Source organism: Chlorocebus sabaeus, chromosome 20, assembly GCF_047675955.1.
Source record: "Chlorocebus sabaeus isolate Y175 chromosome 20, mChlSab1.0.hap1, whole genome shotgun sequence".
NCBI classification, from domain to species: domain Eukaryota; kingdom Metazoa; phylum Chordata; class Mammalia; order Primates; family Cercopithecidae; genus Chlorocebus; species Chlorocebus sabaeus.
In genome coordinates, this window is record NC_132923.1 from 120,147,156 (window position 1) to 120,172,964 (window position 25,809).

At 52.8% G+C, this 25,809-nt stretch overlaps 1 protein-coding gene across 11 annotated transcripts in view; it reads right to left on the bottom strand.

Moving 5' to 3' along the window:
• Positions 1-17,966, bottom strand: part of CROCC (ciliary rootlet coiled-coil, rootletin) — a 58,081-nt gene extending 40,115 nt beyond the window's left edge. For 3 of the 11 annotated variants that reach the window (XM_073007784.1, XM_073007783.1, XM_073007782.1), the window contains exons 1-8: positions 16,230-17,830; positions 9,540-9,675; positions 7,878-8,032; positions 3,326-3,511; positions 3,150-3,233; positions 3,010-3,071; positions 2,766-2,931; positions 1,867-1,973 (exon numbers count right to left, since the gene is read on the bottom strand). In XM_073007784.1, the coding sequence (XP_072863885.1) occupies positions 1,867-1,973; positions 2,766-2,931; positions 3,010-3,071; positions 3,150-3,233; positions 3,326-3,511; positions 7,878-8,032; positions 9,540-9,675; positions 16,230-16,385 (1,052 nt within the window). In that variant the 5' untranslated portion in view covers positions 16,386-17,830. Of the gene's footprint in view, positions 1-1,866; positions 1,974-2,765; positions 2,932-3,009; positions 3,072-3,149; positions 3,234-3,325; positions 3,512-7,877; positions 9,676-10,257; positions 15,428-16,229; positions 17,834-17,863 lie in introns of those variants that run through there. The other 8 variants (XM_073007791.1, XM_073007785.1, XM_073007792.1 and 5 more) reach the window with 8 other exon arrangements.
• Between the last annotated feature and the right edge of the window lie 7,843 nt (positions 17,967-25,809).

Genomic DNA, 25,809 nt, shown 5'->3' on the forward strand with positions numbered 1-25,809 from the left:
AGGATTACAGGCATAAGCCACCATGCCCAGCCTGTAGATGTATTTTTGTAGGAAAGATTCCTATCTGTGAATTTTTTTTTTTTTTTTTTTTTGAGACAGAGTTTCACTCTGTCACCCAGGCTGGAGCGCAGTGGTGTGATCTCGGCTCACTGAAACCTCTGCCTCCTGGGTTCAAGCAAGTCTGGTGCCTCAGCCTCCCCAGTAGCTGGGATTACAGGAGTGTGTCACCACACCTGGATAATTTTTGTATTTTTAGTAGAGATGGGGGCTTCACCATGTTGGCCAGGCTGGTCTCGAATTCCTGACTTCAGGTGATCTGCCTGCCTCGGCCTCCCGAAGTACTGAGATTATAGGCGTGAGCCACTGCACCTGGCCTATCTGTGACATTTATGAGACATATGGAAAATCTAGACCCTGGCTATTTGATGATATTAAGAAAAGATTATTAAACCAGGTGTGTGTAATCTCAGCACTTTGGGAGGTCAAGGCAGGAGGATCACTTGGGCTCAGGAGTTCAAGACCAGCCTGGGCAACAAAGTGAGACCTCAACTCTACAAGAAATAAAAAAATCAGCAAGCCTGGTGGCATGCACCTGTGGTCCCAACTGCACAGGATCTGAGGTAGGAGGACTGCTTGAGACCAGGAGGCCGAGGCTGTAGTGAGCCATAAAGAAAAGAAAAAATAAAGAAAAGATTACTAAAAGGTTTTTAATGCACTAAATGAAACAGCTTGGCCCCCTGCTTTGGGGCTCTCTCCACAGCCTCCCCAACACTACTGTTGAGCGGACTGCTCACACTGATCAGACGCCCCTGTTCAAACATCAGGCAGGCCCAAGCTCCCCTGCTGAGGCAGGCTCTCCTTTCCTTGTACCAGCGCTTCGTTGCAACCCTGCTAGCTGCCATGGGCTCACACCTCCCTGCCTTTGCTCATGCCTTGCTTCTACTTGGAGTGCCTGCTGCTCTGCTTCAACCCTACCCGTTCCTTGAGGCTCTGAGCAAATTCCATCTCCACAAAGCGGTTTTTCTGACCTCCCCACCCCTCCCATCCTTCTGAGCCTCCAGGACATTCTCTCTGTCCCATGTACATATCACTGACCACTCGCTTCTTTAGTCTAGAATTCTAGGGATCTACGTCTCTTCATCACTAGAGGCTGTGAGGTCCTTGGTAGCAAAGCTGAATATTCTAGTGTATTAAAATCAGGAACTTCGGCCTGGTGCGGTGGCTCATGCCTATAATCCCAGCACTTTGGGAGGCTGAAGCTGGCGGATTGCCTGAGCTCAGGAGCTCGAGACCAGCCTGGGCAACATGGTGAAACCCCGTCTCTACTAAAAGACAAAAAAAAAATTAGCCAGGCGTGGCGGCATGCCCGTTATCCCAGCAACTCAGGAGGCTAAGGCAGGAGAATTCCTTGAACCCAGGAGGTAAGAGGTTGCAGTGATCCAAGATCGTGCCACTGCACTCCAGCCTGGTGACAGAGCGAGACCCCGTTTAAAAAAAAGAAAAATCAGGAACTTCAAACTCTGACTCAGCCACTTATGTACTACTGTGTGACCTCAGGAAGATCACTCAACCTCTCTGTGCCTCAATGTCCTCATCTGTAAAATGGAAATGAACACAGTTCCTACTTCACAGGGAAGCTATGAATATTAGTTGAAATGAAATATACAGAGTCTAGCTCAGAGTAAACATCTAATAAATGCTGACTGCCATGACTATGGTAATGGCTATTACAAGTTGCCTCTGTGTCCTCACACGCCCTTGTGCACAGTAGGTGCATTGAGTTGAACTAAGATTCAACTGAGTTGAGTTGGATGTAAAGAGCAGGGCTGGCTCTCAGCTGCTGCCCCGTCCCCGGCCAGGCCTCACCTCTCGGTGAACATCTTCACCTCGCTGACCAGCCGCCGGAACCCCACTACCTGCCTCCAGAGGAGGAGCAGGCGACTGTGCTCGTTGCTGAAGTAGGCGTTGAAAGACTGGAGGGAAGACATGCCAAGAGAAGGGTTGGGGTGAGAGCAGGTTTACTCCCTCCCCCAGCTTCCCCCATCTCCAACCATTCCAGGAGGCACCACCATTCAAGGGAGCGGGTCTTCCTGTGGGCCTGTGCGCAGAGTTGTGTCCAAGCAGCCATGCTCAGCCTCCCAAGCCTCATGGTTCCCTCCTGCACAGGGACCTGGGTTTCAAATCCTCTTTTGGCTGCAAGAGGCAGCAAGGAAGGGAAAAAATGCCAGGGACCTAGCTTTGCCTCCCAGCTGCCAATTGCATGACTGTGGGCAGGTTACTTAACCTGTCTTTATTTATTTTGAGACAGAGTCTTGCTCTGTTGCCCAGGATGCAGTGCAGTGGCACGATCTCTTAGCCTCCTGAATAGCTAGGATTACAGGTGTGTGCCACCATGCACGGCTATTTTTTGTATTTTTAGTAGAGACAGGGTTTTACCATGTTGGCCAGATTGGTCTCGAACTCCTGACCTCAGGTGATCCACCTGCCTCAGCCTCCCAAAGTGCTGGGATTACAGGCCTGAGCCACAGCAACTGGCCTTAACCTCTCTTTAAAATCAGGAGAATGATAACACCTACCACATGCTGTTATTACGAGGAATAAAGGTCAATGCACACCGTGCACATGGTACATGCTACGCATTGATAAAGACCAGCTATTGTGATGACGGCTATTTACTTCTGCTAACATGCTCCCTTGGACAGTGCTCCCTCTCCAATGCACCTTCCCCTTGGGTCAAGCTGACCTCCCTGCACCCCCATGCCCACCTCCTCCTCACGCCTCCATGCTGCCTCCCGCTGCTCCAGCTCCTTGCGGCTGCGTGCCCAGTCACTGGTCACCTTTCGTATGTCCTCACTCAGAGCCTGGTTGGCCGAGCCTGCCTGGTCAAGCTGTTCTCGGAGCATGGCATTCACCTGGGCCAGACTGGCACTCCTGAATGGGGCACAGGGGATCAGGCACTCGCCCAGGGGGCCATCCTGCCAGCCCTGGCCCTCCCTGCTGCGCCCTCACCTCTGCTGCTCCTCCTCCAGCCGAATGAGGGCGTTCTCTAGGTCTTGGCTGTGTTCTGTGTCCTGGGTAGGAGAAAGGTTAAAGCATCAGGCTGGGCAGGTAGAGGGCAGGGCCTGCCCCTGCCCCACCCTGGCACCCACCCTCAGTCGCTGCTGCTCCAGCTCTCCGGATCTCTCCAGCAGCTGCTGCTCCAGCTCCGAGCACCTCTTCTTGTACTGGAGAATCTGGGGATGGGGAGCTGATGGTGAGCCCCAGGGATTGGGGTAGTGCAAAGTGAACATGTGGGAGGATAGGAGCAGGAGTGGGTGGCCCTGACCTTGCCCTGCAGCCGCTGCACAAGCTGGGCCTGCCGCTGCTGGCCCTCCTGGTAGGCCTGCAGCTTGCGCCGGTAGGAGGCCTGCTCCTCCTGCAGCTGCCTCCGCAACTCCACGCTCTGCCGTACCAGCCCCCTGGGCTCCTGCGTCTCCAGTTCCCCAGACTCCAGCCGCAGAGTCTGCTCCAGCTGCAGGGAAGGGCCGTGGGTGAGAGTCCTGGGCCTCCTGGGAAGGCAGGCTCAGGCCTCTGTAGGGGGCACCAGGCTGGGACCAGACCCACAATGCCTTGTAGGCTGATAGTCTGGCACCCTAGGGAGCAGGCACATGTGGGCAAGCCCAGGGGCAGTGCACATGTGCAGGGGGTGATGCAGCCATGCACAGACATGCAGATGGGGCATGCATGGACACATGCAGGTGAGCCCACAAACCCAAACTATGCAGGCAAAGCTCAAAGATGCACGTGGGATCAACCTCAGGGGCCTCAGTACACCATGTGCCTCTCCTCCAGAACACTCAGCCCTGTCGTGGTTTCTGTTTATTACACTGATGCCTGTGTTTCCCCACCACGCCCCCACTCCAATGTGAGCTCAGGAAAGCCTGGATTTTTTGTTCCTCAGTGTATCTTAGTACTAGAATGGTGGCTGTGGTATGCATGGCTCACACTCAGTAAAATATTTGTTGTGATGGTGAATTAATGGCATGAGCTCATGGGAATATATTCAAAACAGAGGTGTCAATCAACATATGCATATCTGAGCTTAAAGACATGCACACAATAACACATACAGGCAACCTTAAACATCCCCAGGTGGACACGAATGAACCCCCTCAAATATACAACATTAAGATTTGTAAAAGATGCACATAGATGTTGCCCTATACAGCGCCTGTATATTAATGCCACCTTCTGGCTGGGTGCAGTGGCTCACGCCTGTAATCCCAGCACTTTGGGAAGCCAAGGTGGGTGGATCACTTGAAGTCAGGGGTTCGAGACCAGCCTGGACAACATGATGGAACCCCGTCTCTACTAAAAATACAAAAATTAGCCGGGCATGGTGACATGCACCTGTAATCCCAGTTACTCAGGAGGCTGAGGCAGGAGAATTGCTTGAACCTGGGAGGCGGAGGTTGCGGTGAGCCGAGATCACGCCACTGCACTCCAGCCTGGGCAACAGAGCAAGACTCCATCTTTGTTTATTTTTATTTTATTTTACTGAGACAGTCTCGCGCTGTCTCCTGGGCTGGAATGCAATGGCGCGATCTCAGCTCACTGCAACCTCTGCCTCCCAGATTCAAGGAATTCTCCTGCCTCAGGCTCCCAAATAGCTGGGACTACAGGTGCATGCCACCACGCCTGGCTAATTTTTTGTATTTTTAGTAGAGATGGGGTTTCACTATGTTGGCCAGGCTGATCTCGAACTCCTGACCTCGTGATTTGCCCTCCTCAGCCTGGCAAAGTGCTGGGATTACAGGCACGAGCCACAGTGTCCAGCCCAAGACTCCGTCTTTAAAAAAAAAAAAGGCGCCCTTCGTCCTCACCTCAGGAAAGCCTCTGCCGCTGCCGCCCTTCCTCCACCCCCAGGCAGCTCCCATCCCCTGCATCCTCAGACCCCTGTGGGCTCTGGCTGCCCCTACCAGCCATGGAACCCTCTCAACTCCCTTAAGGCACCTGCTGGCCCCTGATCTTCCCCAGTTGTTGGGGAGAAGGGAGGTGAGAGAGGAGCAGGGCAGTGTGAGAGCGCACAGTGGGTTGGGGGCACCCAGCAGGGACAACACCCCAGCCCAGCTGACTCTGACACTAGCCCCACACTCACCATCTGTGGGTGCGGGTTACGCTGTGCACATTCTGTGAATTGGAGTGCTTTTGTGTGGCCTGGTTTTAGGGTCTCACTATGTTGTTTGTGGCTTGTTTTGTGCATCTGTGTGTCTCTGTGTGGGGCCCGTGTCGTGTCCACACTGCATATCTGTGTAAAGCAGGTACTGTTTGCCTCTGGGACACAGAGGGGTTCAGGCCGTTGCCGGGTTCTCCTCCCCTTTCTCCAATGCTCAGAACCAGAGCCAGGACCCTCTTGGCCACACCTCACCCCTTTCCACAAACTTCACCCCGCACAAAACAGCCTTTCAATTTTACTTGCAATTCAAAAGGAAAGGAGGCTGCCACTAAGCCAGAGATGAAATAAGTTGACTGTCTCCCCTAGCAACCGCTGCCCTCGGACCGCCATTCAATTTACTCTTTCCAGGTTGCTATGGACACGAGGGAGCCCAGGGGTCTGTCCTCTGGAGCCAAGGGAGGCGTGGCCACTCCCTCCTTTCCATTCTCAGCTGTGCCTACACCTGCTTCTCAGGGACAGCAAGAAGGGGGGACCCCTGTAGGGGGCCGGAGGTCCTCTCTCTTGGCTGGGAGGTGGCCTCTGGGAGTGCCTCAGTTTCCCTGCAGGACATGCAGTCAACAGGATACCTGACCCTCCCTCCACTCTCCATGCCAAGGGTGCTGCAGGGTTGGAAAGATCAGAACAATCTCACTGACTGCACCCCAACCCAGCCCACCATGCCAGTGAGGGCCGCAGGGGCAGGCACTTGCCACCTGTGGCCATGGGGAAAAGGGGGTGGCAGGGAAAGAATGTTGCCCAACTGCAGAGCCCTGGACCAAGGGTCTCATCCCAGCACCACCACTGACCTTGGGCCTATCATGCCCCCTCTCCAGGACTTACTTTCCCTATCTGTGATAAGGTGATCTCCAGGCTCTGAAGTTCTCTGGGGACCCACCCTCCAGGAAAGGCCTTTGCAGTCATTCCTGTTCCACCCCTCCCTCCAGGTGAGGCCTCATTCAAACCACGGTGGATAGAGGACAACTGAAGCAGCGGGCGTCCTCTGCATGCCATTTGGGGCCCCCCTAGCCACAGGAGGGAGCCTTCCACACTAACCCAGACCCCCTGTGCTGCAGTCCCAGCCCCAACTGCTGTGTCCCAGCAGAGGAGGAACCTGTCACCTCCCACCTTTTCCCTTCCCTGCCAACTGGGGGCAGGGCTAGCTTCAGAAGGTGGCATTTAAGAGGCAGGCCCTGGGGGTGTGGCACTGTGCCATGCACGGGCCAAAAGAAAAGGGAGGGCTGGCTCAGGGCCCCATCACCACTGACAATGCAAGACTGGGGCCAGCATGCCCTACACACCCGCTGCAGACCCTGGGAAAACTAGCTCTCCACTGACCTGATGCTAGGGGCCACTGCGGGCCACCTACCTGGCTCCTCTACAAGTCCCAACTCGTTGGGGGTTTGTCCAGCCAGACAAATCCCAGGACACGGACACGCCCCACAATCACACACAGGAACACACACCCTCCTCCCAGTGCAGGCTCTAGCCTGGACAAGCCCAGCTCAGGGGTCCCACGCCAACCCTAGCTCTGCCACTACCACACAGGGGACCCTGGGCCAGCCCCTGCCTCTCTGGGTCCCTTCCAGCGTTGCAGGGGCCAGCTGTGCCCTGAAATCCCTAGCCCAGTGTCTCTTCCTGTACGTAGGAAACAAAACTTTAGAACTTTGGTTCTAGACTGCGTTAGTCTAGAAACCAAACAGAGCACTGGGGCTGCAAGCTGGAAGACCTGGTGTCTAGCCTTAACTGGCTGTGTGCCCCCAGCATGGTGCTTCCCCTCCCTGAGCTTCTGTTTTCTCCTTTGTTAAATGGGCATCATAATGGTCCCGAACTTGGTGTATTAAATGTTAAACACTCAGCACGTGCCTGGCACACAGTAGGCACTCAATAAACAGTAGCTACTATTAATACACTATTGCCACCTGCATGCCTCCCATCTGCACACATACACTCGGTCCCACTTGTAACTCCCTTACCAATCTTCAGCCACCACCAACTTCCCAGGGTCACCTCCCGGCCACCTGGAGGCCCAAAGCAGACAGTGCATCAAGAGCATCCCACACCCCTGGCACCGGCACACACCCAGCTCCCGCCCCAGGCCGTGGGACCCCCACAAGCCTGCAGCACAGGTGATGTGAAACCTGCCTGGACATGAAGACAGGCCTGCTTCTCCTTCCTTCCCTGCCTGGAACCCATTCCAATAGGCAGTGGCGGCAGGTCCTGTGGCTGCCCCAGATGGCCTGCAGAACACTGCGGGTGGCCACACCAGCCTTGAGCCAGCATCCAGCCACCGCCTCAGCCCCAAGGCCCGTGGCAATGGTAGCACAGGGAGATGCCCAGAAACTCAAGGGGCAGGAATCTCTAGGGATCTCGTTCTCTGTGTCCTGCACCCCTAACAGGCCTGGGACAGACGGGAACAAAATGCCCCTATGCCAGGCACTTTATTCTATTATTTCCTATTATTCACACAACTCCACGTCCCATTACAATCCCCACTACAGAAAACAGGCTTGAAGAATGTAGTGATTTGTTCAACGCCACTCAAGGCGGCAGAGCCTCAATCCAAGCTCAGGCCAACCTGACACCAGGGCCCATCTTTTGCCCCGTGTGTGGGCCTGGTCTAGATGCCTCCATGCCCTCAAACCAGGGGAGCTCTGGCCTAGCCCACCACCTGGGCGGCACCCACCCTCTCGCTGACCGCGTTGTACTTAATGGCGAGTTCATCGCGCTCGGCACGGCTCTGGGCCAGCAGGTCCTCCACGCGGGACAGCTCCTGCTGCAGCAGCTGGTTCTCCTCCTGCAGCGACAGCAGCGATGCCATCTCCGTGGCTGGCAGCGGGACTGGCAAGGGACAGTGGGCACATGGTTGGCTTCTGGGTCCAGTGGGACATCCTCCCCACATGGGGGGGCAAGAAAACCATCCAGGCCCCTGGGATGAGCCCAGGGGGGAATGGCTGCAGCATTAGGCCTGCAAACAGAGCTGAGAACAGGGAGGAAGGCAAGGAGGGGATACAAAGCTGGACATAAAGTGAACACAGCTCCAGCTAAAGTGTGGCCCAGCAGGTTTTGGAGGTGCAGGAGAGAGGCTCAGTCTAGGAGCCAGGAGACCCCTGAGTTCTTGCTCCCTCCTTTTCCAATTACTATTCTTTTCATGGGCCTGTTTTACTTGTCTGTAAAATGGGTGGGGCGGGCGCGGACTCACGCCTGTAACCCTAGCACTTTGAGAGGCGAGATGGGAGGATCACCTGAGGTCAGGAGTTTGAGACTAGCCTGGCCAACATGGCGAAGTCCTGTCTCTACTGAAAATACAAAAATTAGTTGGGCATGGTGATATATGCCTGTAGTTCCAGCTACTTGGGAGGCTGAGACAGGAGAATCACTTGAACCCGGGAAGCGGAGGTTGCAGTGAGCCGAGATTGTACCACTGCACTCCAGCCTGGGCAACACAGCGAGACTCTGTCTCAAAAAAAAAAAAGGTAGAATAGTAACCAGATCCTCCCAGAAAAGCATCAAAGCCACACTCAAGGGAAGAGCTTCATGGAACTTTAAAGGCTAGGACTCAGGATAGCGTGGGTCAGGTTGTGAGGAGGAGGAGAAACAGAGAAGAGGGAAAGAAAGGCCAGCAGGAGAAGCGGGGTTGTCCACCTCCTGTGGGTTCCCCTTCTACCCTGGGAGAACTGGACATACACCCCAGGTGTCAGGGTGAGGGCCCCCTGAGTCTCTGTCTGGGGCTCCAGGGCACCAACATCCCTGGTGCTCCCAAGGAGGGGGCCCGTCTGTAGCTTGTCAGTTGAACAGAGACAATGGTTAGAACACCAAAACGCCATAACGGACAGCTGCCAGCGCACCAGCTGCAACTGACTGTGCCCTTCCCAGACCCTCAAGCCACATAACGACACCATGTGTGCCACCCGCTGAGAGAAGCAGGGACCATCCGCCTTCCTGCCCACGTGGGAAATGCATGGACAGCGCCATCCACTGAGACTTCTGCAAAACCCTGGTCTGAGCTGAGCTGCCCTTTCCCTATATCTTGGGTTCAACCAGCTCACGACTTCCCCGGGTGGGAATATGGGATTTGGGGTTCACATCTTGGCAGCAGGCTACAGGCAAGCACGGAGGGGATGCTCAGCCCTTCCTTCTAGTTGCACCACATGCGGAATAAGTCTGGGCAAATTACATCCCTGAGCCTCCGTTTCCTCATCTGTAAAATGGGTTCTTCTATCATAAGGTTGTGCCTGCCCCACATCGAGTTACAGTCATGATCATCATGGTGACTGCTCAGGAAAGGGACATGCGAAGAGGTAAAATGTGGGTGGTGTCTGTGGAGGGGAGCGGATGGGGGTGGCACCTGGGCTCTCAGGCCGGGAGAGGTTGCGGGTGACAATCTCCCTGATGTGGGCAAGCAGGCTGGTGGTCTGAGCGTCCTGGGCCAGGTCCCGCGTGCCCAAACCCTTCTCCTGGCACAGGACGCTGCTCTCCAGTGTCTGTGGGAAAAGCGAGAGGGTCTTCAGGGGACCTGGGACCCGGGGCTCCCTGGCCTCGAGGGAAGAGCCAAGTCCTACTGCCCAAGATATGGGTCCCCAGGAGCCCCCACAAGATGGAGTGAAGCCTGGGAATTAGAATCCAAAAAATCCCCGTGGGAGGAGCCTCTTGTGCTCTCCCCGCCCCTGGAAGAAGGCCACCCAGGGCCAGAGATGCGAACCAAACCCCACGAGCAACTCCCAAACCCCACTGAGGCAGTCCAGTATTGGGGGCTCCAATTCGGCTCCGACCCTAGATGGATGAGGATCCGGCTATGCCAGAGGTCCTCCAAACCCTAAAATCTGGAAGTAGGGACCCCCCTTCTCCCAATGCAGGGCACTGGGATGAGGGAGCCACAGCAGGTGCACCCTGTGTGTACATCTGCCCCATGTCTTGCCAGGAACTGCAAACAGGGGCCCCTTACGCCCCACCACCACCACACCCCTCCCACCCCTTGACCCCCAAGACGTACACACCTCTCACCACTCCTGCTAAGTCCACGCTAGCCCGCCCCAGACAGGGTGGGCACAGCCCCCAGGACCCACCTGGATAACCGTCTCTAGCGTCAGCTCCACCTCCTGTGCCCCCGCCAGCCCCAAGCTCATGGGGGGGAGGCTGTGGGCACTCCTCCCGCCCCCTTCCCCAGGACCCCAAGACTAGCTCAGTCAGCACGCGCCACAGCCAGGCTGCTGTGCTGAGCACCAGGCAGATTAAGCTTAAATCCGGCGGCGCCCCCATGTGACCACCCGGGTGGGAGGAGCGGGATGGGGGCTGAGGGGGGAGGGGATGGGAAAGGACAGGAGAGGAGGGAAGCAGAGGCGGGAGCCAAAGGAAGAGGAAGGATAAAGAGAGGGGAGAAGAAGGGAGAGAAAGGAAGGGAGGGGAGAGAAGAGGGAATGGGGGTTGAAAAGGAGGGGAGGTACCTAGAGGTCAGGACCTCACACACTCTCCACCCTCCACAGGTTGCTGGGTCCTAGAGCCCTCCAAACCCAGGGGATGGGGTCAGTAGCCATGAGACAGGAAAAGGCCAGAGTCCTAGGTCTTCAGGACCATCTTTGCTGGCCCAGAACTGGGGTCACATGGTTAGCTATGAATGTGAGGATTTATAGCACGCTGGGAGCACGCTTTCCCACAACAGGTGTAGGGCAAAGAATGCAGGCTGTGAGGTCACCCAGAGCAGGCTAGGCACTTAGTTGGGCATAAGCAGTCCAGCCTGGACTGATGAGCATTTATGCAACACCTGCGGCATTCCTAGGTCTGACCTAGACACAGTGGCACAGCCTCGACCTACAAATGCCCCAGCCTTGCCCTGCGGGCACTTATTGGGAAGCTTCTGGCCCCTCCACACCCACCCCAGCCCCCACTTGCTGGGTGCACCAGCGAGAGTGACTTTGCCTCTCTGAGCCTCAGTGTCCTCTTACATAAGATGTGATAATATTGGCACCCATCTCATGGAGCTGTCTGAGGATGAAAGAAAATATCGTGTGTGCATAACCAGCACATGACACGGTGCGGGGGCGTCACATGTCCAACACCCAAGAAATACTCATTTCATTCATTTGAAAATCCAAAAGGCACAGTCCAGGTCGAGTGTGGGCGCTCACGCCTGTAATCTCAGCATTTTGGGAGGCCAAGGCAGACAGATCAGCTGAGGTCAGGAGTTTGAGACCAGCGTGACCAATATGGTGCGACCCCATCTCTACCAAAAATACAAAAAATTAGCCGGGCGTGGTGGCACATGCCTGTAATTCCAGCTACTTGGGAGGCTGAGTCAGGAGAATCGCTTGAACCTGGGAGGCAGAGGTTGCAGTGAGCTGAGATCGTGCCACTGCACTCCAGCCTGGCGACAGAGTAAGACTCTGTCTCAAGAAAATAAATAAATAAATAAAAATAAAAAAATTAGCTGGGGCATGGTGGCATGTGCATGTAATCCCAGCTAGTCAGGAGGCTGAGGCAGGGGAATCACTTGAACCCGGGAGGAGGAGGTGGCAGTGAGCCAAGATTGTGCCAGAGCACTCCAGCCAGGGTGACAGGGCAAGACTCTGTCTCAAAAACATAAAATAAAATAAAATAAAATGAGACTAGACCAAGCGTGGTAGTTCAGGTCTGTAATCCCAGCACTTTGGGAGGCCAAGATGGGAGAATCACTTGAGTCCAGGAGTTTGAGACCAGCCTGGGCAACATAGCGAGACTCTGTCCTACCAAAAACAACAAAAAAATGAGACTGATAGTACCTGCCACACCTGGCAGGTGGTGAGCTATTAGCCAATGGTGGCCACTATTCCTTTCATCATTAGCATCATGTGTCTGGGCTCCTGTCCTTAGAGTTGTAAGCCCTGAAAAAGGACAGGAATTGCTCATTCGAGGAGATCCACTTTTAAGACACAATTCTGCCGAAGTTCCCAGCCGAATAAAGCTCCTTCCTTCTTTAACCCGGTGTCTGAGGAGTTTTGCCTGTGGCTCGTCCTGCTTCACTGCTATGCCTCAGCCCTCGGCCTCTGGGTGCCTTCTGCTCCATGCTGTGCCCTAAAGGGGGCATATTCACATTATCTCATTAAATCCTTACTTCAACCCATTTCCAGATGAGAAAACTGAGGCTCAGAGAGATTGGGCTCTCACCTATTCAAGGTGACATGCTTCAGGGAAGTGGTGAGCCCAGAGCTCATTCCACTTTGACCAGCTGCCTCCCAATAAGTGACTGAAGGGCAAGGCCAAAGCATTTGCACTTTGAGGCTCTACTACTGTATCGAGGTCAGACCCAGAATGCCACGGTGCTGTACAAATGCTCATCAGTCCAGGCTGGACCGCTCATGCCCAACTAAGGGACCTGTCCTGCAGATGGAAAACCAAGAGACAGGGCAGAAAAGATAAATGTTGCCAAGTTGCAATGGCAAGCAAGCCAGATTTGGGCAAAACTAAACCAGCCACTGGCCGGGTGCGGTGGCTCACGCCTGTAATCCCAACACTTTGGGAGGCCGAGGCAGGTGGATTGCTTGAGGTCAGGAATTCTAGACCAGCCTGGCCAATGTGGTGAAACCCCATCTGTACTAAAAATACAGAAATTAGCTGGGCATGGTGGTGGGTGCCTGCAGTCCCAGCTACTCGGGAGGCTGAGGCACAAGAATCACTTGAAACCGGGAGGCAGAGGTTGCACTGAGCTGAGATCGCACCACTGCATTCTGGCCTGGGTGACAGAGCGAGACTCTGTCTCAAAAAAAAAACTAAACTAAACCAGCCAGCAGCAGAGAGCTGCCACTACAAACCACAGGGATGTCCACTCTTCTACCTCTAGGCAGCCTCCAAAAATCCCCTCTACAGGCTGCACACCTGCCTATCAGAGCAAGGGGGAAGCCACAAATACAAATACCCCTGGACCAGCATGTCCAGCCCTGCACGCCCAGCTCAGCAGAGGGGGCTCCAGATGTCCTTAGGGGACTGAACTATGCCTTCTCCTGACTACAGCCCTAAGGTTGGGGGAAGGGGACAGGATATCAGCCCCTGGCACCAGGTGACACCAACCCTTGGCTCCATCCCCAAAGTTCTCCTGCAGAGTCCTGATGGGTTCTGTGGGTCCCAGGAAGTCACATCTGAACCCTGTGTATGTTGTATGTGTCCATTACTTCCACCCAATTCTCCAAAAAAAAAAAAAAAAGACTGAATTCCTCTTAGAAATCTGGATGCTAACAGCTTCAGCATCTGGCCACCTGGACTCCAATCTTGGCTCACCAGCCCCTCACCAGAGTCTTCACTTCCCTGAGCCTCAGTTTCCTCATCTGCAAAGTGGGATAATAATGCTGCCTGTTTCTAGCATGAGCATTAAATAAAATACCCCGTGCTAAGCTATATGCCTGGATATGGTGTGGCAGAAGCTGCAATGTGCTCACCACAAAGCATTTCCGTTTCCTCTTAGGAATATGGCTGAAAGCCATTTCCCAGACTCCCTTCCAGTCAGGTATGGCCTTGTGGTCAACTTCTGGTCCATAGAATTAAGACAGAAAGAAAGCGTGCCACTTTAGGCTTGGCCCTAATTATTTCTCTCCTTCCTGGTCCATCAGCTAGAAGGAAATAACTCCAAGGTCCTAGGGGATGCTGGAACCACAAGACAGAAGGGATCTGGGTCCCCGGGTCACATAGAAAGCCACTGGCCAAACACCCAACAGGACTTTTCATGAATGAGAAATAAACTTCTATTGTGCTAAGCCTCTGAGGATTCAGGGTTTCACTATCACATTAGCTAGTGTTACCTTAATTACTACCAGCAGTTAAACAGCGGGTAAGTGTTGGCTATTACTACTGTTATCATTACTATCATGAGTATTATTGGCTCTTTCTAGTACCCAAGCTAGAACCCTGTGCCTTGTTCTAGATGCTGGGCCATTATTTAGTGACCAAATACAGAAGAGACACCCTTTGTACCCTTCCCTCCCCACTACCACCCTCCAAACCTGCCTTTTGCCAGGGTTAGCGGCAGGAACTAGCCAAAAAGCTCCTCAGAGATTACTCATTTCAAACATAGCAGCACCTCTTATCCGCTTACCCCTTCTTTATCCTCCTGTTGCTGACTGGAAATTATGACAAAAATATTGAACTAACCATGAGCCAGTCCCTGTGCGCAAAATGTTACATCTGTCCCTTACCTGCTTTAACATTCCCGGCACCACTCTACTCACTTTACAGATGACAGCATGAAGTCTCAGCAAAATTAAATAATTGGCTCCAAAGCACCCAGCCACAAAGAGCTCAAGTCACAGCCGTGACCTAGGTGTGCCTGATTCCAAAGGGTTTTTGGTTTTTTTGTTTGTTTTGTTTTGCTTTGTTTTGGAGACGGAGTCTCGCTCTGTCACCCAGTCTGGAGTGCAGTGGCACGATCTCGGCTCACTGCAACCTCTGCCTCCTGGGCTCAAGCAATTCTCCTGCCTCAGCCTCCTGAGTAGCTGGGATTACAGGTATGCGCCACTGCGCCCAGCTAATTTTTTTACTTTTAGTAGAGACAGGGTTTCACCATGTTTGCCAGGCTGGTCTCAAACTCCTGACCTCAACTGATCTACCTGCCTCGGCCTCCCAAAGTGCTGGGATTACAGGCATGAGCCACCACGCCCAGCCCAGAGTCTTAAATAATAACAGCAAGCTGGGTGATCCCAACACTTTGGGAGGCCAAGGTAGGAGGACTGCTTGAGCCCAGGAGTTTGAGACCAGCCCTGGCAACATAGTGAGACTCCATCTCTACCAAAAAATACCAAAAAACTGGCCTGGCATGGTGGCATATACCTCCTGTAGTCCCAGTTCCTTGAGAGGCTGAGGCAGGAGGATTGCTTGAGCCTGGAAGGTTGAGGCTGCAACGAGCTGCGGCTGTGTCACTGCACTCTAGCCCGGGTGAAAGAGCAAGACACTGCCTCAGATAAACAAAAACAGTAACAGCAATGACTGCCATCCTGCAGCGCCTGCTGTGTGCCTGGCACCACCCCAGGACTCCGATGTGTATTACATAAGCCACTGCCTGGACTGCTCAGATGGCTCCCCAAGGGTCTCTCTGCTTCGCTGCTCATCCCCTCACCCCACTCAATTTCACACAGTAGAGGTCATACCCCTCCCCTGCCCAAAGCCCTCTACTAGCTCTTACCGCACCTAAAATGAAGCTCAAAGTCCTTCCATGGCTCACAGGGCCCACCAGATCTGACTCCACCCCCACTTCTCCCACCTCATCTCCTTCTCTCTCCCCCTCGCTCATGGCCTTTTTTTTTTTTTTTTTTTTTTTTTTTTTTTTTTTTTTTTTTTTTTTGAGGCAGAGTCTTGCTCTGTTACCCAGGCTGGAGTGCAGTGGTGCATGATCACGGCTTACTGCAACCTCCGCCTCATGGGTTCAAGCGATTCTCCCACCTCAGCCTCCTGAGTAGCTGGGATTACAGGCAAGCACCACCACGCCCAGCTAATTTTTGTATATATATTTTTTTTGGAGACAAAGTCTGGCTTTGTTGCCCAGGCTGGAGTGCAGTGGCACAATCTTGGCCCACTGCAACCTCTGCCTCCGGGGTTCACACTATTCTCCTTCTCAGCCTCCCGAGTAGCTGGGACTATAGGCACCTGCCACCACGGCTGGCTAATTTTTTGTATTTTTAGTAAAAACGGGGTTTCACTGTGTTCTCCAGGATGGTCTTGATCTCCTGACCTTGTGATCCGCCCGCCTCGGCCTCCCAAAGTGCTGGGATTACAGACGTGGGCCACCGCGCCCAGCTAATTTTTGTATTTTTAGTAGAGATGAGCTTTCACCATATCGGCCAGACTGGCCTTAAACTCCTGATCTCAAGTGGCCCACCCATCTTGGCCTCCCAAAGTGCTGGGATTACAGGTGTGAGCCACCACACCCGGCTGCTCATGGCCTTCTTGATTCCTCAAACACCAGGCCTGCTCCCACCTCTGGGCCTTTGCACTGCCATTTTCTCTCCCTGGGACGCTCTTCCCCCTTCCTCTGCACAACTCACTGCTGCTTGTCAGCCAGATTTGAGCTCAAAAATATCACCTTCTGAGGGAGGTATCCCTGACTCCCAGCTAAAGAGGTCCCTCCAGTGGCTGTTCCGTTTTCTCCAACATGTATGTTGTCTGTCTCCTCCTTTTTTTTTCCTTTGAGACAGGGTCTTGCTCTGTTGTCCAGGCTGGAGTGCAGTGGCAAAATCATGGCTCACTGCTGCCTTGACCTCCTGCGCTTAAGGGATCCTCCCACCTCAGCCTGCTGAGTAGCTGGGACCACAGGTACGTGCCACCATGCCTGGCTAATTTTTTACTTGTTGTAGAGATGAGATGTTGCCCAGGCTAGTCTCCAACTCTTGGCCTCAAGCGGTCCTCCCACCTCAGCCTCCCAAAGTGCCAGGTTGGCTTAGTTCTCTGCCACTTCCACAGTGCATGGGCTAAGGCCAAAGCTCCACGAAGAGCTGCTGAATGAATTAATGAATGCTAAGAGCCAAGTAATAATGTAGGATGTTAAATGGAAAAAGAAATGATTCCCGTTGGCTCTGGCTGGGGTCATGTTGGGCCAAAGATGGTGTCAGTCACAGACGGGGATCACGGAAGGACACCAGCGAACACATCCTGCATCTGCCGCATCCCAGAAGTTCAGGGTGAAAACCAGGCAGTGACCCCCACAGGGGCCACCTGGGTGGAAAGGGGGCCTCCCCTCCAAGGGCTGAAAGACTTGGGAGGGGAGGGTTAAGTCAGGGAAATGTGCGCGGGTGGGGAGTCTCCGAGATCCAGGAGTTGACTCCCGGAGTCTTGCCTGAATCCCGCTGGCCTCTGCTCCTGCCACAAGATCTGTTTATTAAGCACCTGCTGGGAGCCCAGCGAAAAAAACCCAGAAATCTGCTTTCTGGCGTAAACAGACAGATGGCACCGTGTAGGCCCCCTCCCCAGGGTCCCCATTCCCCAGTCAATCGTCTTCCGGAGGGAGCTGTGAGCTGGTCACCAGAGGGGTAGACATCCGTCCCAGCATGGTCGTTAGGCTTGGGTTTGTGTGAAAATCAGGAGGGCGCTCGTTCAAAATGCCCACTCCAGAGACGCTGCCGGGCCCAGGGGCCTGACGCCGCATGGTGAGAGGCGCAAGGGGTGCAGGGCCCCATCCCCGCACAGCAGCCGGCGGCCCTGCCTTTGTGGCCAGCCCAACTGCGCGCTCTAGGCCTCAGTTTCCGCATCCGCACAATGGAGATGCTTCCGACTCGGCAGGGCTGCAATGAAGACGAAACCGCGTCCCACACGAGGAGGGCAGTACAGAGCAGGGACCGCACGCAGGAGCTGCAAAGGGCGTCTGCGGGGGGCAGTTGCCGTCGCGAGGGCCTCCCACGGCCGCCCGCGGAGCGAGAGGACCCCGGCCGGCGGAGGGACGGCTGCGCCCTGCAGGCCGCTGCGCCCGAGCAGGCCCCGGCCTCCTGTCGTGCCCCCGGCCCGCGACAATCCGGGCAGGATGGGCGGCAGGACGCAGCGGGGCATCCGCGGAGCCCGTCGGGAACGCTCACTTGGCCTCCCGTGCCGAGCAGCAGCGGGTGAGGAGCCCACAGCGCCCCCAAACCCGGGACGTGCCTCCAGCCCGTCCCCAGGCGCGCGGCCTCCTCCGCCGGGAGCGCGCCCGTCCCGCCCCCGCGCACGCGCGCGCCCCCGGCCTCCTACCTTCGCGCGCCTTCGCCGCAGCCGCTGCAGCCGAGGCCAAGCGGGCCGGACCGGGCAGGGGGAACCGGGGGCGGAGCCTGCTCCGCGCGGGAGTGGGGCGGAGGCGGGGGCGGGGCCGGGAGCCGGAAGCCGGGAGCCGCGCGCCGCGGGGCTTACAGAGGCCGCCCTGGGCGGACACGCCTATTGCGCCCTGCGGCTTGCTGCTTCGCACCGCCGGGCAAGCCAGGCGCCTCCTGCACGCACGAACGAGGATTTCAGGCGAACAAAGCACGACCCCCAAGGCCTCGCAGTTGCAAGGCCACAGTGCGGGATCGAAACCCCCACCCGGCTGCAGAGTCCCCCTGTAGTCTGGCCCGGCCTTAAAGGCCTGAAACTCCTGAGCACTGACCCTTCGCCCACCCAGACGGAGGGGACATTTCATGCCAGGCCCGTCACAGCCCCCAGCGACGATCCCGAGGCTTCGGTGATTTGACCCGTCGGAGAGAATGCCTTTGTTTTGCTAACTGAGGTACAGCCCTGAGGAAGGCACTCTGGCCTCAGTTTGTTCGCAAGACTCAACCTGCAAGCGCCTGTCTCGTGTCCTTTCCACTGTATGTTCGTTCCACCCCCTCACTGGACTTTGACCTCCTTCTGTTATTGGAGGCATTGGATGAAATCATTCTTTTTTTTTTTTTTTTTTTTTTTTTTTTTTTGAGGGAGTCTCGCTCTTATTGCCCAGGCTGGAGTGCAGTGGTGTGATCTCGGCTCACTGCAACCTCTGCCTTCGGGGTTCGAGAAATTCTCCTGCCTCAGCCTCCTGAGTAGTTGGGACTACAGGCGCCCGCCGCCATGCCCGGCTACTTTTTGTATTTTTAGTAGAGTGTTTCGCCATATTGGCCAGGCTGGTCTCGAACTCCTGTCCTCGCGATCCAGCCACCTCGGCTTCTCAAAGTACTGGGATTACAGGCATGAGCCAGCGCACCCGGCCAAGATCATTCATTTCCAAAGAGAGAGGCAGCTCTGAATCTCCAGGGCTAAAAGAGGGATGTGTTTGGTTTGAAAAGGCATATTTAATTTAATGATTTTGTGTTTTTTCCAAACACAGTACCCAGAAACAACGGCCAGCAGGCCCGCGGCTGATAGTTGGGTTCCGTGTTTCCTGCGTGGTAGGAGGGAAGCAGTGGAAGTTTCATCTTTGTCAAAGAGGAATCTGTTTGTAACATCTGAAAAACTGCACTAAAGGCTGCCAGTGTGTCCTTTGGGCTCTGAAACCCAGCCCAGTGCAAGCAAGGCTGTGGCCTGGACCAGGACCCTGCCGCAGGGAGGCACATACTTACCTCCTTGGCAGGGCCTCCAGCTCCCCTGTCTGTGAAGAGCTTAGGTTCCCTGCTGTGCTGACTCCTTGGCTCTGCTCAGCTCAGCCTGACCGGGCTACGGTCCTTTGAATCCCCAGGGCTGCCACCCACCGGTCACCCTGTCCTGTCACCAGGTGGTGACTGGCCCAGTGACCCCCAGGACCACCCACCAGAAAAGAATCATGCCAGGTGCTCACCTGCTCACTGCAGAGGGTTCTAAATCCGCAACTCAGGTAACAGGGAAACAAGTAACTGATTGGAGTTACCACCCTCAGGTTGCTAAGGCCAAGTGCCTGCCAAATCCAGCAGCTAGGCTGGGGAGGACTCTGCCCGCCATCAGCAGAACCACATTCACCGGGAGGTATAGAGGACAGTGCTCTGGTTAACTGGATTTGCTGGGCATCTGAAGGCTAACTGGCAGTCTTTCTATCATGCCAGACTTTAATACCAAAAAGGTAGAAAGACCTAAACGTTCAGCAGTATGGGACTTGTATAATAAACCATGGGTTATTCATATAATGGGATACTATGATGTCATTCCAAATGTTATAGAAGAACATTCAATGACTGGAGAGATGGTTATGATCTATTAAGTGAAAGGTTCAGAAGAGTAATACAGAATAAAGAATAAGCCCATATTGTAAAACAAACAAACAAAACAATGATTTCTTTTTTTTTTTTTTTTGAGACGGACTTTCACTCTTGTCCCAGGCTGGAGTACAATGGCGCAATCTCGGCTCACTGCCACCTCCGCCTCCTGGGTTCAAGCAATTATCCTGCCTCAGCCTCCTGAGTAGCTGGGATTACAGGTGCCCGCCACCACGCCCAAATAATTTTTGTATTTTTAGTAGAGATGTGGTTTCACCATGTTGGCCAGGCTGGTGTCGAACTTCTGACTTCAAGTGATCCACCCACCTCAGCCTCCCAAAGTGCTAGGATTACAGGCATGAGCCACCAGCCCAATAATTCACTCCCAACCCAATAATTTTTTTAAAAAAATGTTTGCAGGCCGGGTGCAGTAGCTCACAAAATACTACATTTGTAGACATTTTGGTGCCTTAATGTCAGTAAGGGTTGCACAAGTTTTGATAGGCATGTATTCCAGAGATGTATAGAAATTCTAGTTACTGGCCGGGCACAGTGGCTCACTCCTGTAATCCTAGCACTTTGGAAGGCCCAGGCGGGTGGATCACGAGGTCAGGAGTTCAGGACCAGCCTAGCCAAGATGGTGAAACCCCGTCTCTACTAAAAATACGAAAATTAGCCGAGTGTGGTGGTAGGCGCCTGTAATTCCAGCTACTCGGGAGGCTGAGGCAGAGAATTGCCTGAACCCAGGAGATGGAGGTAGCAGTGAGCTGAGATTGCGCCACTGCACTCCAGCCTGGGCAACAGAGTGAGACTCTGACTCAAAAAAATAATAATAATAAATAAAAAAACAAATTCTAGGACGGGCGCGGTGGCTCAAGCCTGTAATCCCAGCACTTTGGGAGGCCGAGACGGGCGGATCACGAGGTCAGGAGATCGAGACCATCCTGGCGAACACGGTGAAACCCCGTCTCTACTAAAAAAAATACAAAAAACTAGCTGGGCGAGGTGGCGGGCGCCTGTAGTCCCAGCTACTCGGGAGGCTGAGGCAGGAGAATGGCGTAAACCCGGGAGGCAGAGCTTGCAGTGAGCTGAGATCCGGCCACTGCACTCCAGCCTGGGCGACAGAGCGAGACTCCGTCTCAAAAAAAAAAACAAAAAAAACAATAAACAAATTCTGGTAACTCACAAATTTTTGGGAAAGAAGCCTGGAACTAGATTCTTACTTTAGATACTAAGGAAGTCTAATTGCCTCTAAATTCCTCAGATGAGGAGTTTTGCCTCTGGATGGTCTGCTTTACAGCCACCAGGTGATTTTTGCTCGCCTCAGTGACCTTTTAAGTCTAGGGTTTTTTTTTTTTGTTTTTTTTTTTGTTTTTTTTTTTGAGACGGAGTCTCGCTCTGTTGCCCAGGCTGGAGTTCAGTGGCGTGACCTCGGCTCACTGCAACCTCCCCTCCTAGGGTTCTAGTGATTCTCCTACCTCAGCCTTCCGAGTAGCTGGGTTACAGGCACCCGCCAGCATGCCTGGTTAATTTTTTTGTGTTTTTAGTAGAGACGGGGTTTCACCATGTTGGCCAGGCTGGTCTTCAACTCCTGACCTCAGGTGATCAACCTGCCTCAGCCTCCCCAAGTGCTAGGATTACAGGTGTGAGCCACTGTGCCCGGCCCTAAGGGTGGGCTTTTTTTTTTTTAAAGACAGGGTTTCACTGTCGCCCGGGCTGGCATGCACGGAGAGCAGTTGTTCAGCATGGTGATTACATGATTCTTACATCGTTCCATTTTCTTTCCTTTGTTGGCTTATTAGCTCTAACTCTTTCTTTCTTCTGGTTCACTGCTCCCCGACTTCTTTCCGTGCTGTTGCTTTTTCAGTGATGGCTTTAGGGTTTCTAGAATACATCTTTATCGGTGCCATCTAGTGACATTATACCTCCCCTTCTGGCCGTTATGCTAGTGTTGTCATGTAATTTGATTTTAGACATGTTATAAACCCCAGAATCCATTATTATTGCTTTTAATTGGTCAAATTATTTTAAAAGATTTAAATAATAAAAACATATATATTTAACTATGTACATACCGATTTCCAGTAGTCTCCATTTCTTTGTGTAGATCCAGATTTCTGTCTGGTATCCTTATCCTTAGGCCTGGAGGACTCCTTTTGCATTTCTTGTAGTGTGGATTGCTGAATTCTTTCATTTTTTGTGTCTTTAAATGTCCTTATTTCAGTCACATTCTGGAAAGATTTTTCATTTTGACGTAGAATTATAGGAAAACTTTATTTCAGTACTTTAGGATGTTACCACTTTGTTTTTGTAAAACTGGTATAAAGTGGGCTTCCTGTACTTGTTATATAATTTTTGGAATGTATATTTAAATTAAACACATTAAAATGGGCTGGATGAGATGGTGCACGCCTGTGGTCCCAGCACTTTGGGAGGGGAAGACAGGAGGATCGCTTGAGGCCCAGAGTTGGAGACCAGTGTGGGCAAGGTAGCAAGACCCTGTCAGTCTCTTATATATATATAATGTGTATATATACACACACACATATATATACACACATACATATATATACATATATATACACACATACATACACACATACACACATACATACATACATACATCGTGAATGTCCTACATTGTTCTTAACTTCCACCAACAGTGCACTTGAAGTAAAATGTGCCCAACCTTTGGGTTAAACCTACCTGCTGAAGTGTAAGTTGTGTTTGTAAAACATTCTCAACAGCATTTGCTGTCCCGAGCATAGCAGTTTTCATGTTTTCCTCACACCTGAATGTCTGAAGTGCAAAACCTGTCAGAAATCATTTCCTTTGCCAAAAGATTCTAAAATACTTTTTTTTTTTTTGAAATCAGCTCACTGCAACTTCCACTTCCCATGTTCACAGGATTCTCCTGCCTCAGCCTCGTGAGTAGCTGGGACTACAGGCCTGCACCAACGCACCTGGGTAACTTTTGTATTTTTAGTAGAGATGGAGTCTCACCATGTTGGCCAGGCTGGTCTCGAACTCCTGACCTCAAGTAATCTGCCCACCTCGGCCTCCCAAAGTGTTGGGATTACAGGTGTGAGCCACCGCGCCTGGCCTAAAATAGTCTTACTTCAAGTAAAAGTGCATTAAAAACAAACTTCTCAGTTGCATCCCTGGAATCCATTGAAAGCCCGGAATCAAGTGCTACAGGATCAAGAGCTAAACAGGGGAGGACAAAGGTGGCTTCCTAACTGAGAGTCGAGGCAGAGTTATCTGCTTTGGTTTCCAATGGAGACCGGAACTCGGTTCACCTGTGACAGGTCGACGTGGTCCAGAGGAGGTGGACTTTCTCTTCATGCTGCTGCCTTCAGATAGGAAATCTCCTAGGATTTCTTTCTTTCCCTTTGATCTACTCCCAATGCTCCCTTTCTGTTTCTCCAAGACCTTTGTTGGATCCCTAATGCGCAGGACCTCAGGGGCTGGTGCCCTTCCCTACCTTCTCTGCCTGGGTGTCTTCGGCACCCAAGCTCACCCAGAACGTTACTGCCTGCCAGAGACAGCGAGAGGACCAAGGAGGGTGGCAGGTGCAGTGGGAACTACAGAGTCACCATGTACCTGTGCCTCATGGGCTCCTAGCAAATTGAATAAATGCCCCCTGAAGCTTCTCTGCAGGTCAGAGGGAAGGGAAGGGTGGCTGCAGACCTGGCGGGAGACGCGTCAAGAAGCACTGGGAGGATCTGGCCCTGCCCCTGAGCCTTGAAGACAGGCCTGGCTAGGTTAATTTTAATGGGTAGGCCAAAGAAAAGGTTCAAGGGCAGCCCAAACCCCAACCCTGAGATTAAGGCTTTCAAATGTCTGATCGTTTTGATGTTGGTCCATAGAATCCATCCCGCCTTTATCAGGAGACTCCTTTGCCAAAATTCAGAGATCTGGGATTCCTGCTGGTTGCCGCACAGAAAGCCAATCACTGAGATGATTCTTGTCAAGGAAGGTGCTTTAATAGGGTGCTGCAGTCGGGGAGATGAGAACTCAGTCTCAAATCCATCTCCCTAACCAACCAAAACCAGAGGTTTAGGTGGCAGGGAAGAAATGTAACAATGTGTAAGAAAACAGAGCTAGGGAGGATCAAGGAAGCAATCATGATGAAGGAGGGGTCCCAGCATCTCATTGTCTGGATGAATTTTAGTTCTTTGATAGCTTTCTTGAGAGGCTGTTTCCTGAGGAAGGAACTCAGATAAATATTAAGTTTCAAGCTTTAAGACCAGAATGATCCATTTCTAGGTTTATCCAAAAAAGCTACATATGGGACTATTGGGTGGTTTTCAGACCAAGAAAGAAAAAGATTATGCAGACCAAAGTCTGACGTTAACCAAAGATAAAACATACTTTTCTGACCAATAGGATGTATGGGGCCAGAGAACGACCACGCTATGAAAGAACTGTTTTTTGTCCTGAGCATAGGGGAAGGATAAAGTTGCACCAACTAAGGTGGAATTAAGCTGTAGATGGGGAAAAGTTCAGAGTCCTGGGGTCTTCCTCAAAAGTCTCTTTCCCTGAAAGAGGAACCCTGTCTTGGTTTCTGCATCTCTGAGTCTTTTCGGAGGTTGGGGATGCCGAGGTCTTGGTGCTTGGCCCCCTCTAACCCTGAGTACCTCCCCTCCTGCGGGGCAACCTGGCCCAGTACCCAGGCCCCAGCTCCGGCGACCATTTCCCCCTACTTTGCTCCTAGCAAAGGCCATTTCTAGGTCAGTTGTGAGGTACAGGCAGGACGGGGCAACTTGTTCTGAGATTTTTGGCCCTGGAAGGCTTGGGGCCCTGTGTTCCTGCAGAACCGCTGTCTCCCTCTTTTGGAGAAAGCAGGGAGGAAATGACCTGTGTGGAGGGAATCGAGGGCTGCACCTGCATGGAGGAGCTGAGGCAAGCAGGGCAGTTCCGGTCTGTCAATATAAAGGACGTTTGTCATCCAAGAGGTTGGGCTATTATTATTAATTTTTAATTTCGTCAATACAAACTGAAGGGAAATTTTCTGCTTACTTGTAGGAACCTCACAAGACCTCCTATCTTCTATTCCAGGGAGAATTGCTGTGTATTACAGGAACAGATAGGTGAGACTGCTGTTCTGACCTGCAGGCCTCGATGCCCTGTGCAGGGGCACCAGAGCACCAGCAAAGCCCTTCCCATACAAAGAGCAAGCGTGTTATGTCTACAACCCAAGGGCACCAGTTCCAAGTACAATTTCTACTTGGCTCTATGAGCTGAGTACATGTTCCCCCCAGCACAGAAGTTCTACAAACTCCCAGGAATGCTATAGTGAAAAGCAGGGGCTGGCCAGGTGTGATGGATAACACCTGTCATCGCAGCACTTTAGAAGGCCGAGGCAGGGCAGATCATTCGAGTCCAGGAGTTGGAGACCAACCTGGGCAACATGGTGAAACTTCAACTCTTAAAAAAACAAAACCACCACCACAACAACAGAAACAAGAACAGAAATGAGCTGGCTGTGGTGACTCGTGCCTCTGCTACTCCAGAGGCTGAGGTGGGAGGATCGCTTGAGGTTAAGATGCCACCAGATACAATGAGACTCTGTCTCAGGGAAAAAGACAAACAAAAAGAGGCTGTGTAAGAGGTGACTCTGGGGACAGTGGAAAAACACTAAGGTTTTCAAGAGGTGTTAAAAGCCAGTAGGCCTTGGGGACCATTGAGCAATCCACACAGCAGGGAAGCCTAGATCCCTGAGCTCCGCCTGCCAACAGCACTGCAGCTAACATGAGAGGTCTCCCCCACAGAGACTGAAATTTGCCTCCTTAGGAAACAAGTGATTACAGACATCTGTCCCAGGACAGTAAACAAGAAAAGAAGGTCTCACAAAAACAAAAACAGCTGACCACACCATACAATCACTGAGACCCAGCCTGCGACTGTAGGCAAAAAAAAAAAAAAAACCGCTGTCTATTATTCATACCATGAAAGAGCAGGGGAAAGTTCGAAAGCAGTCCCCTATGACTGTTGGGGGAATCAGGAGAACGGAGAGACCAA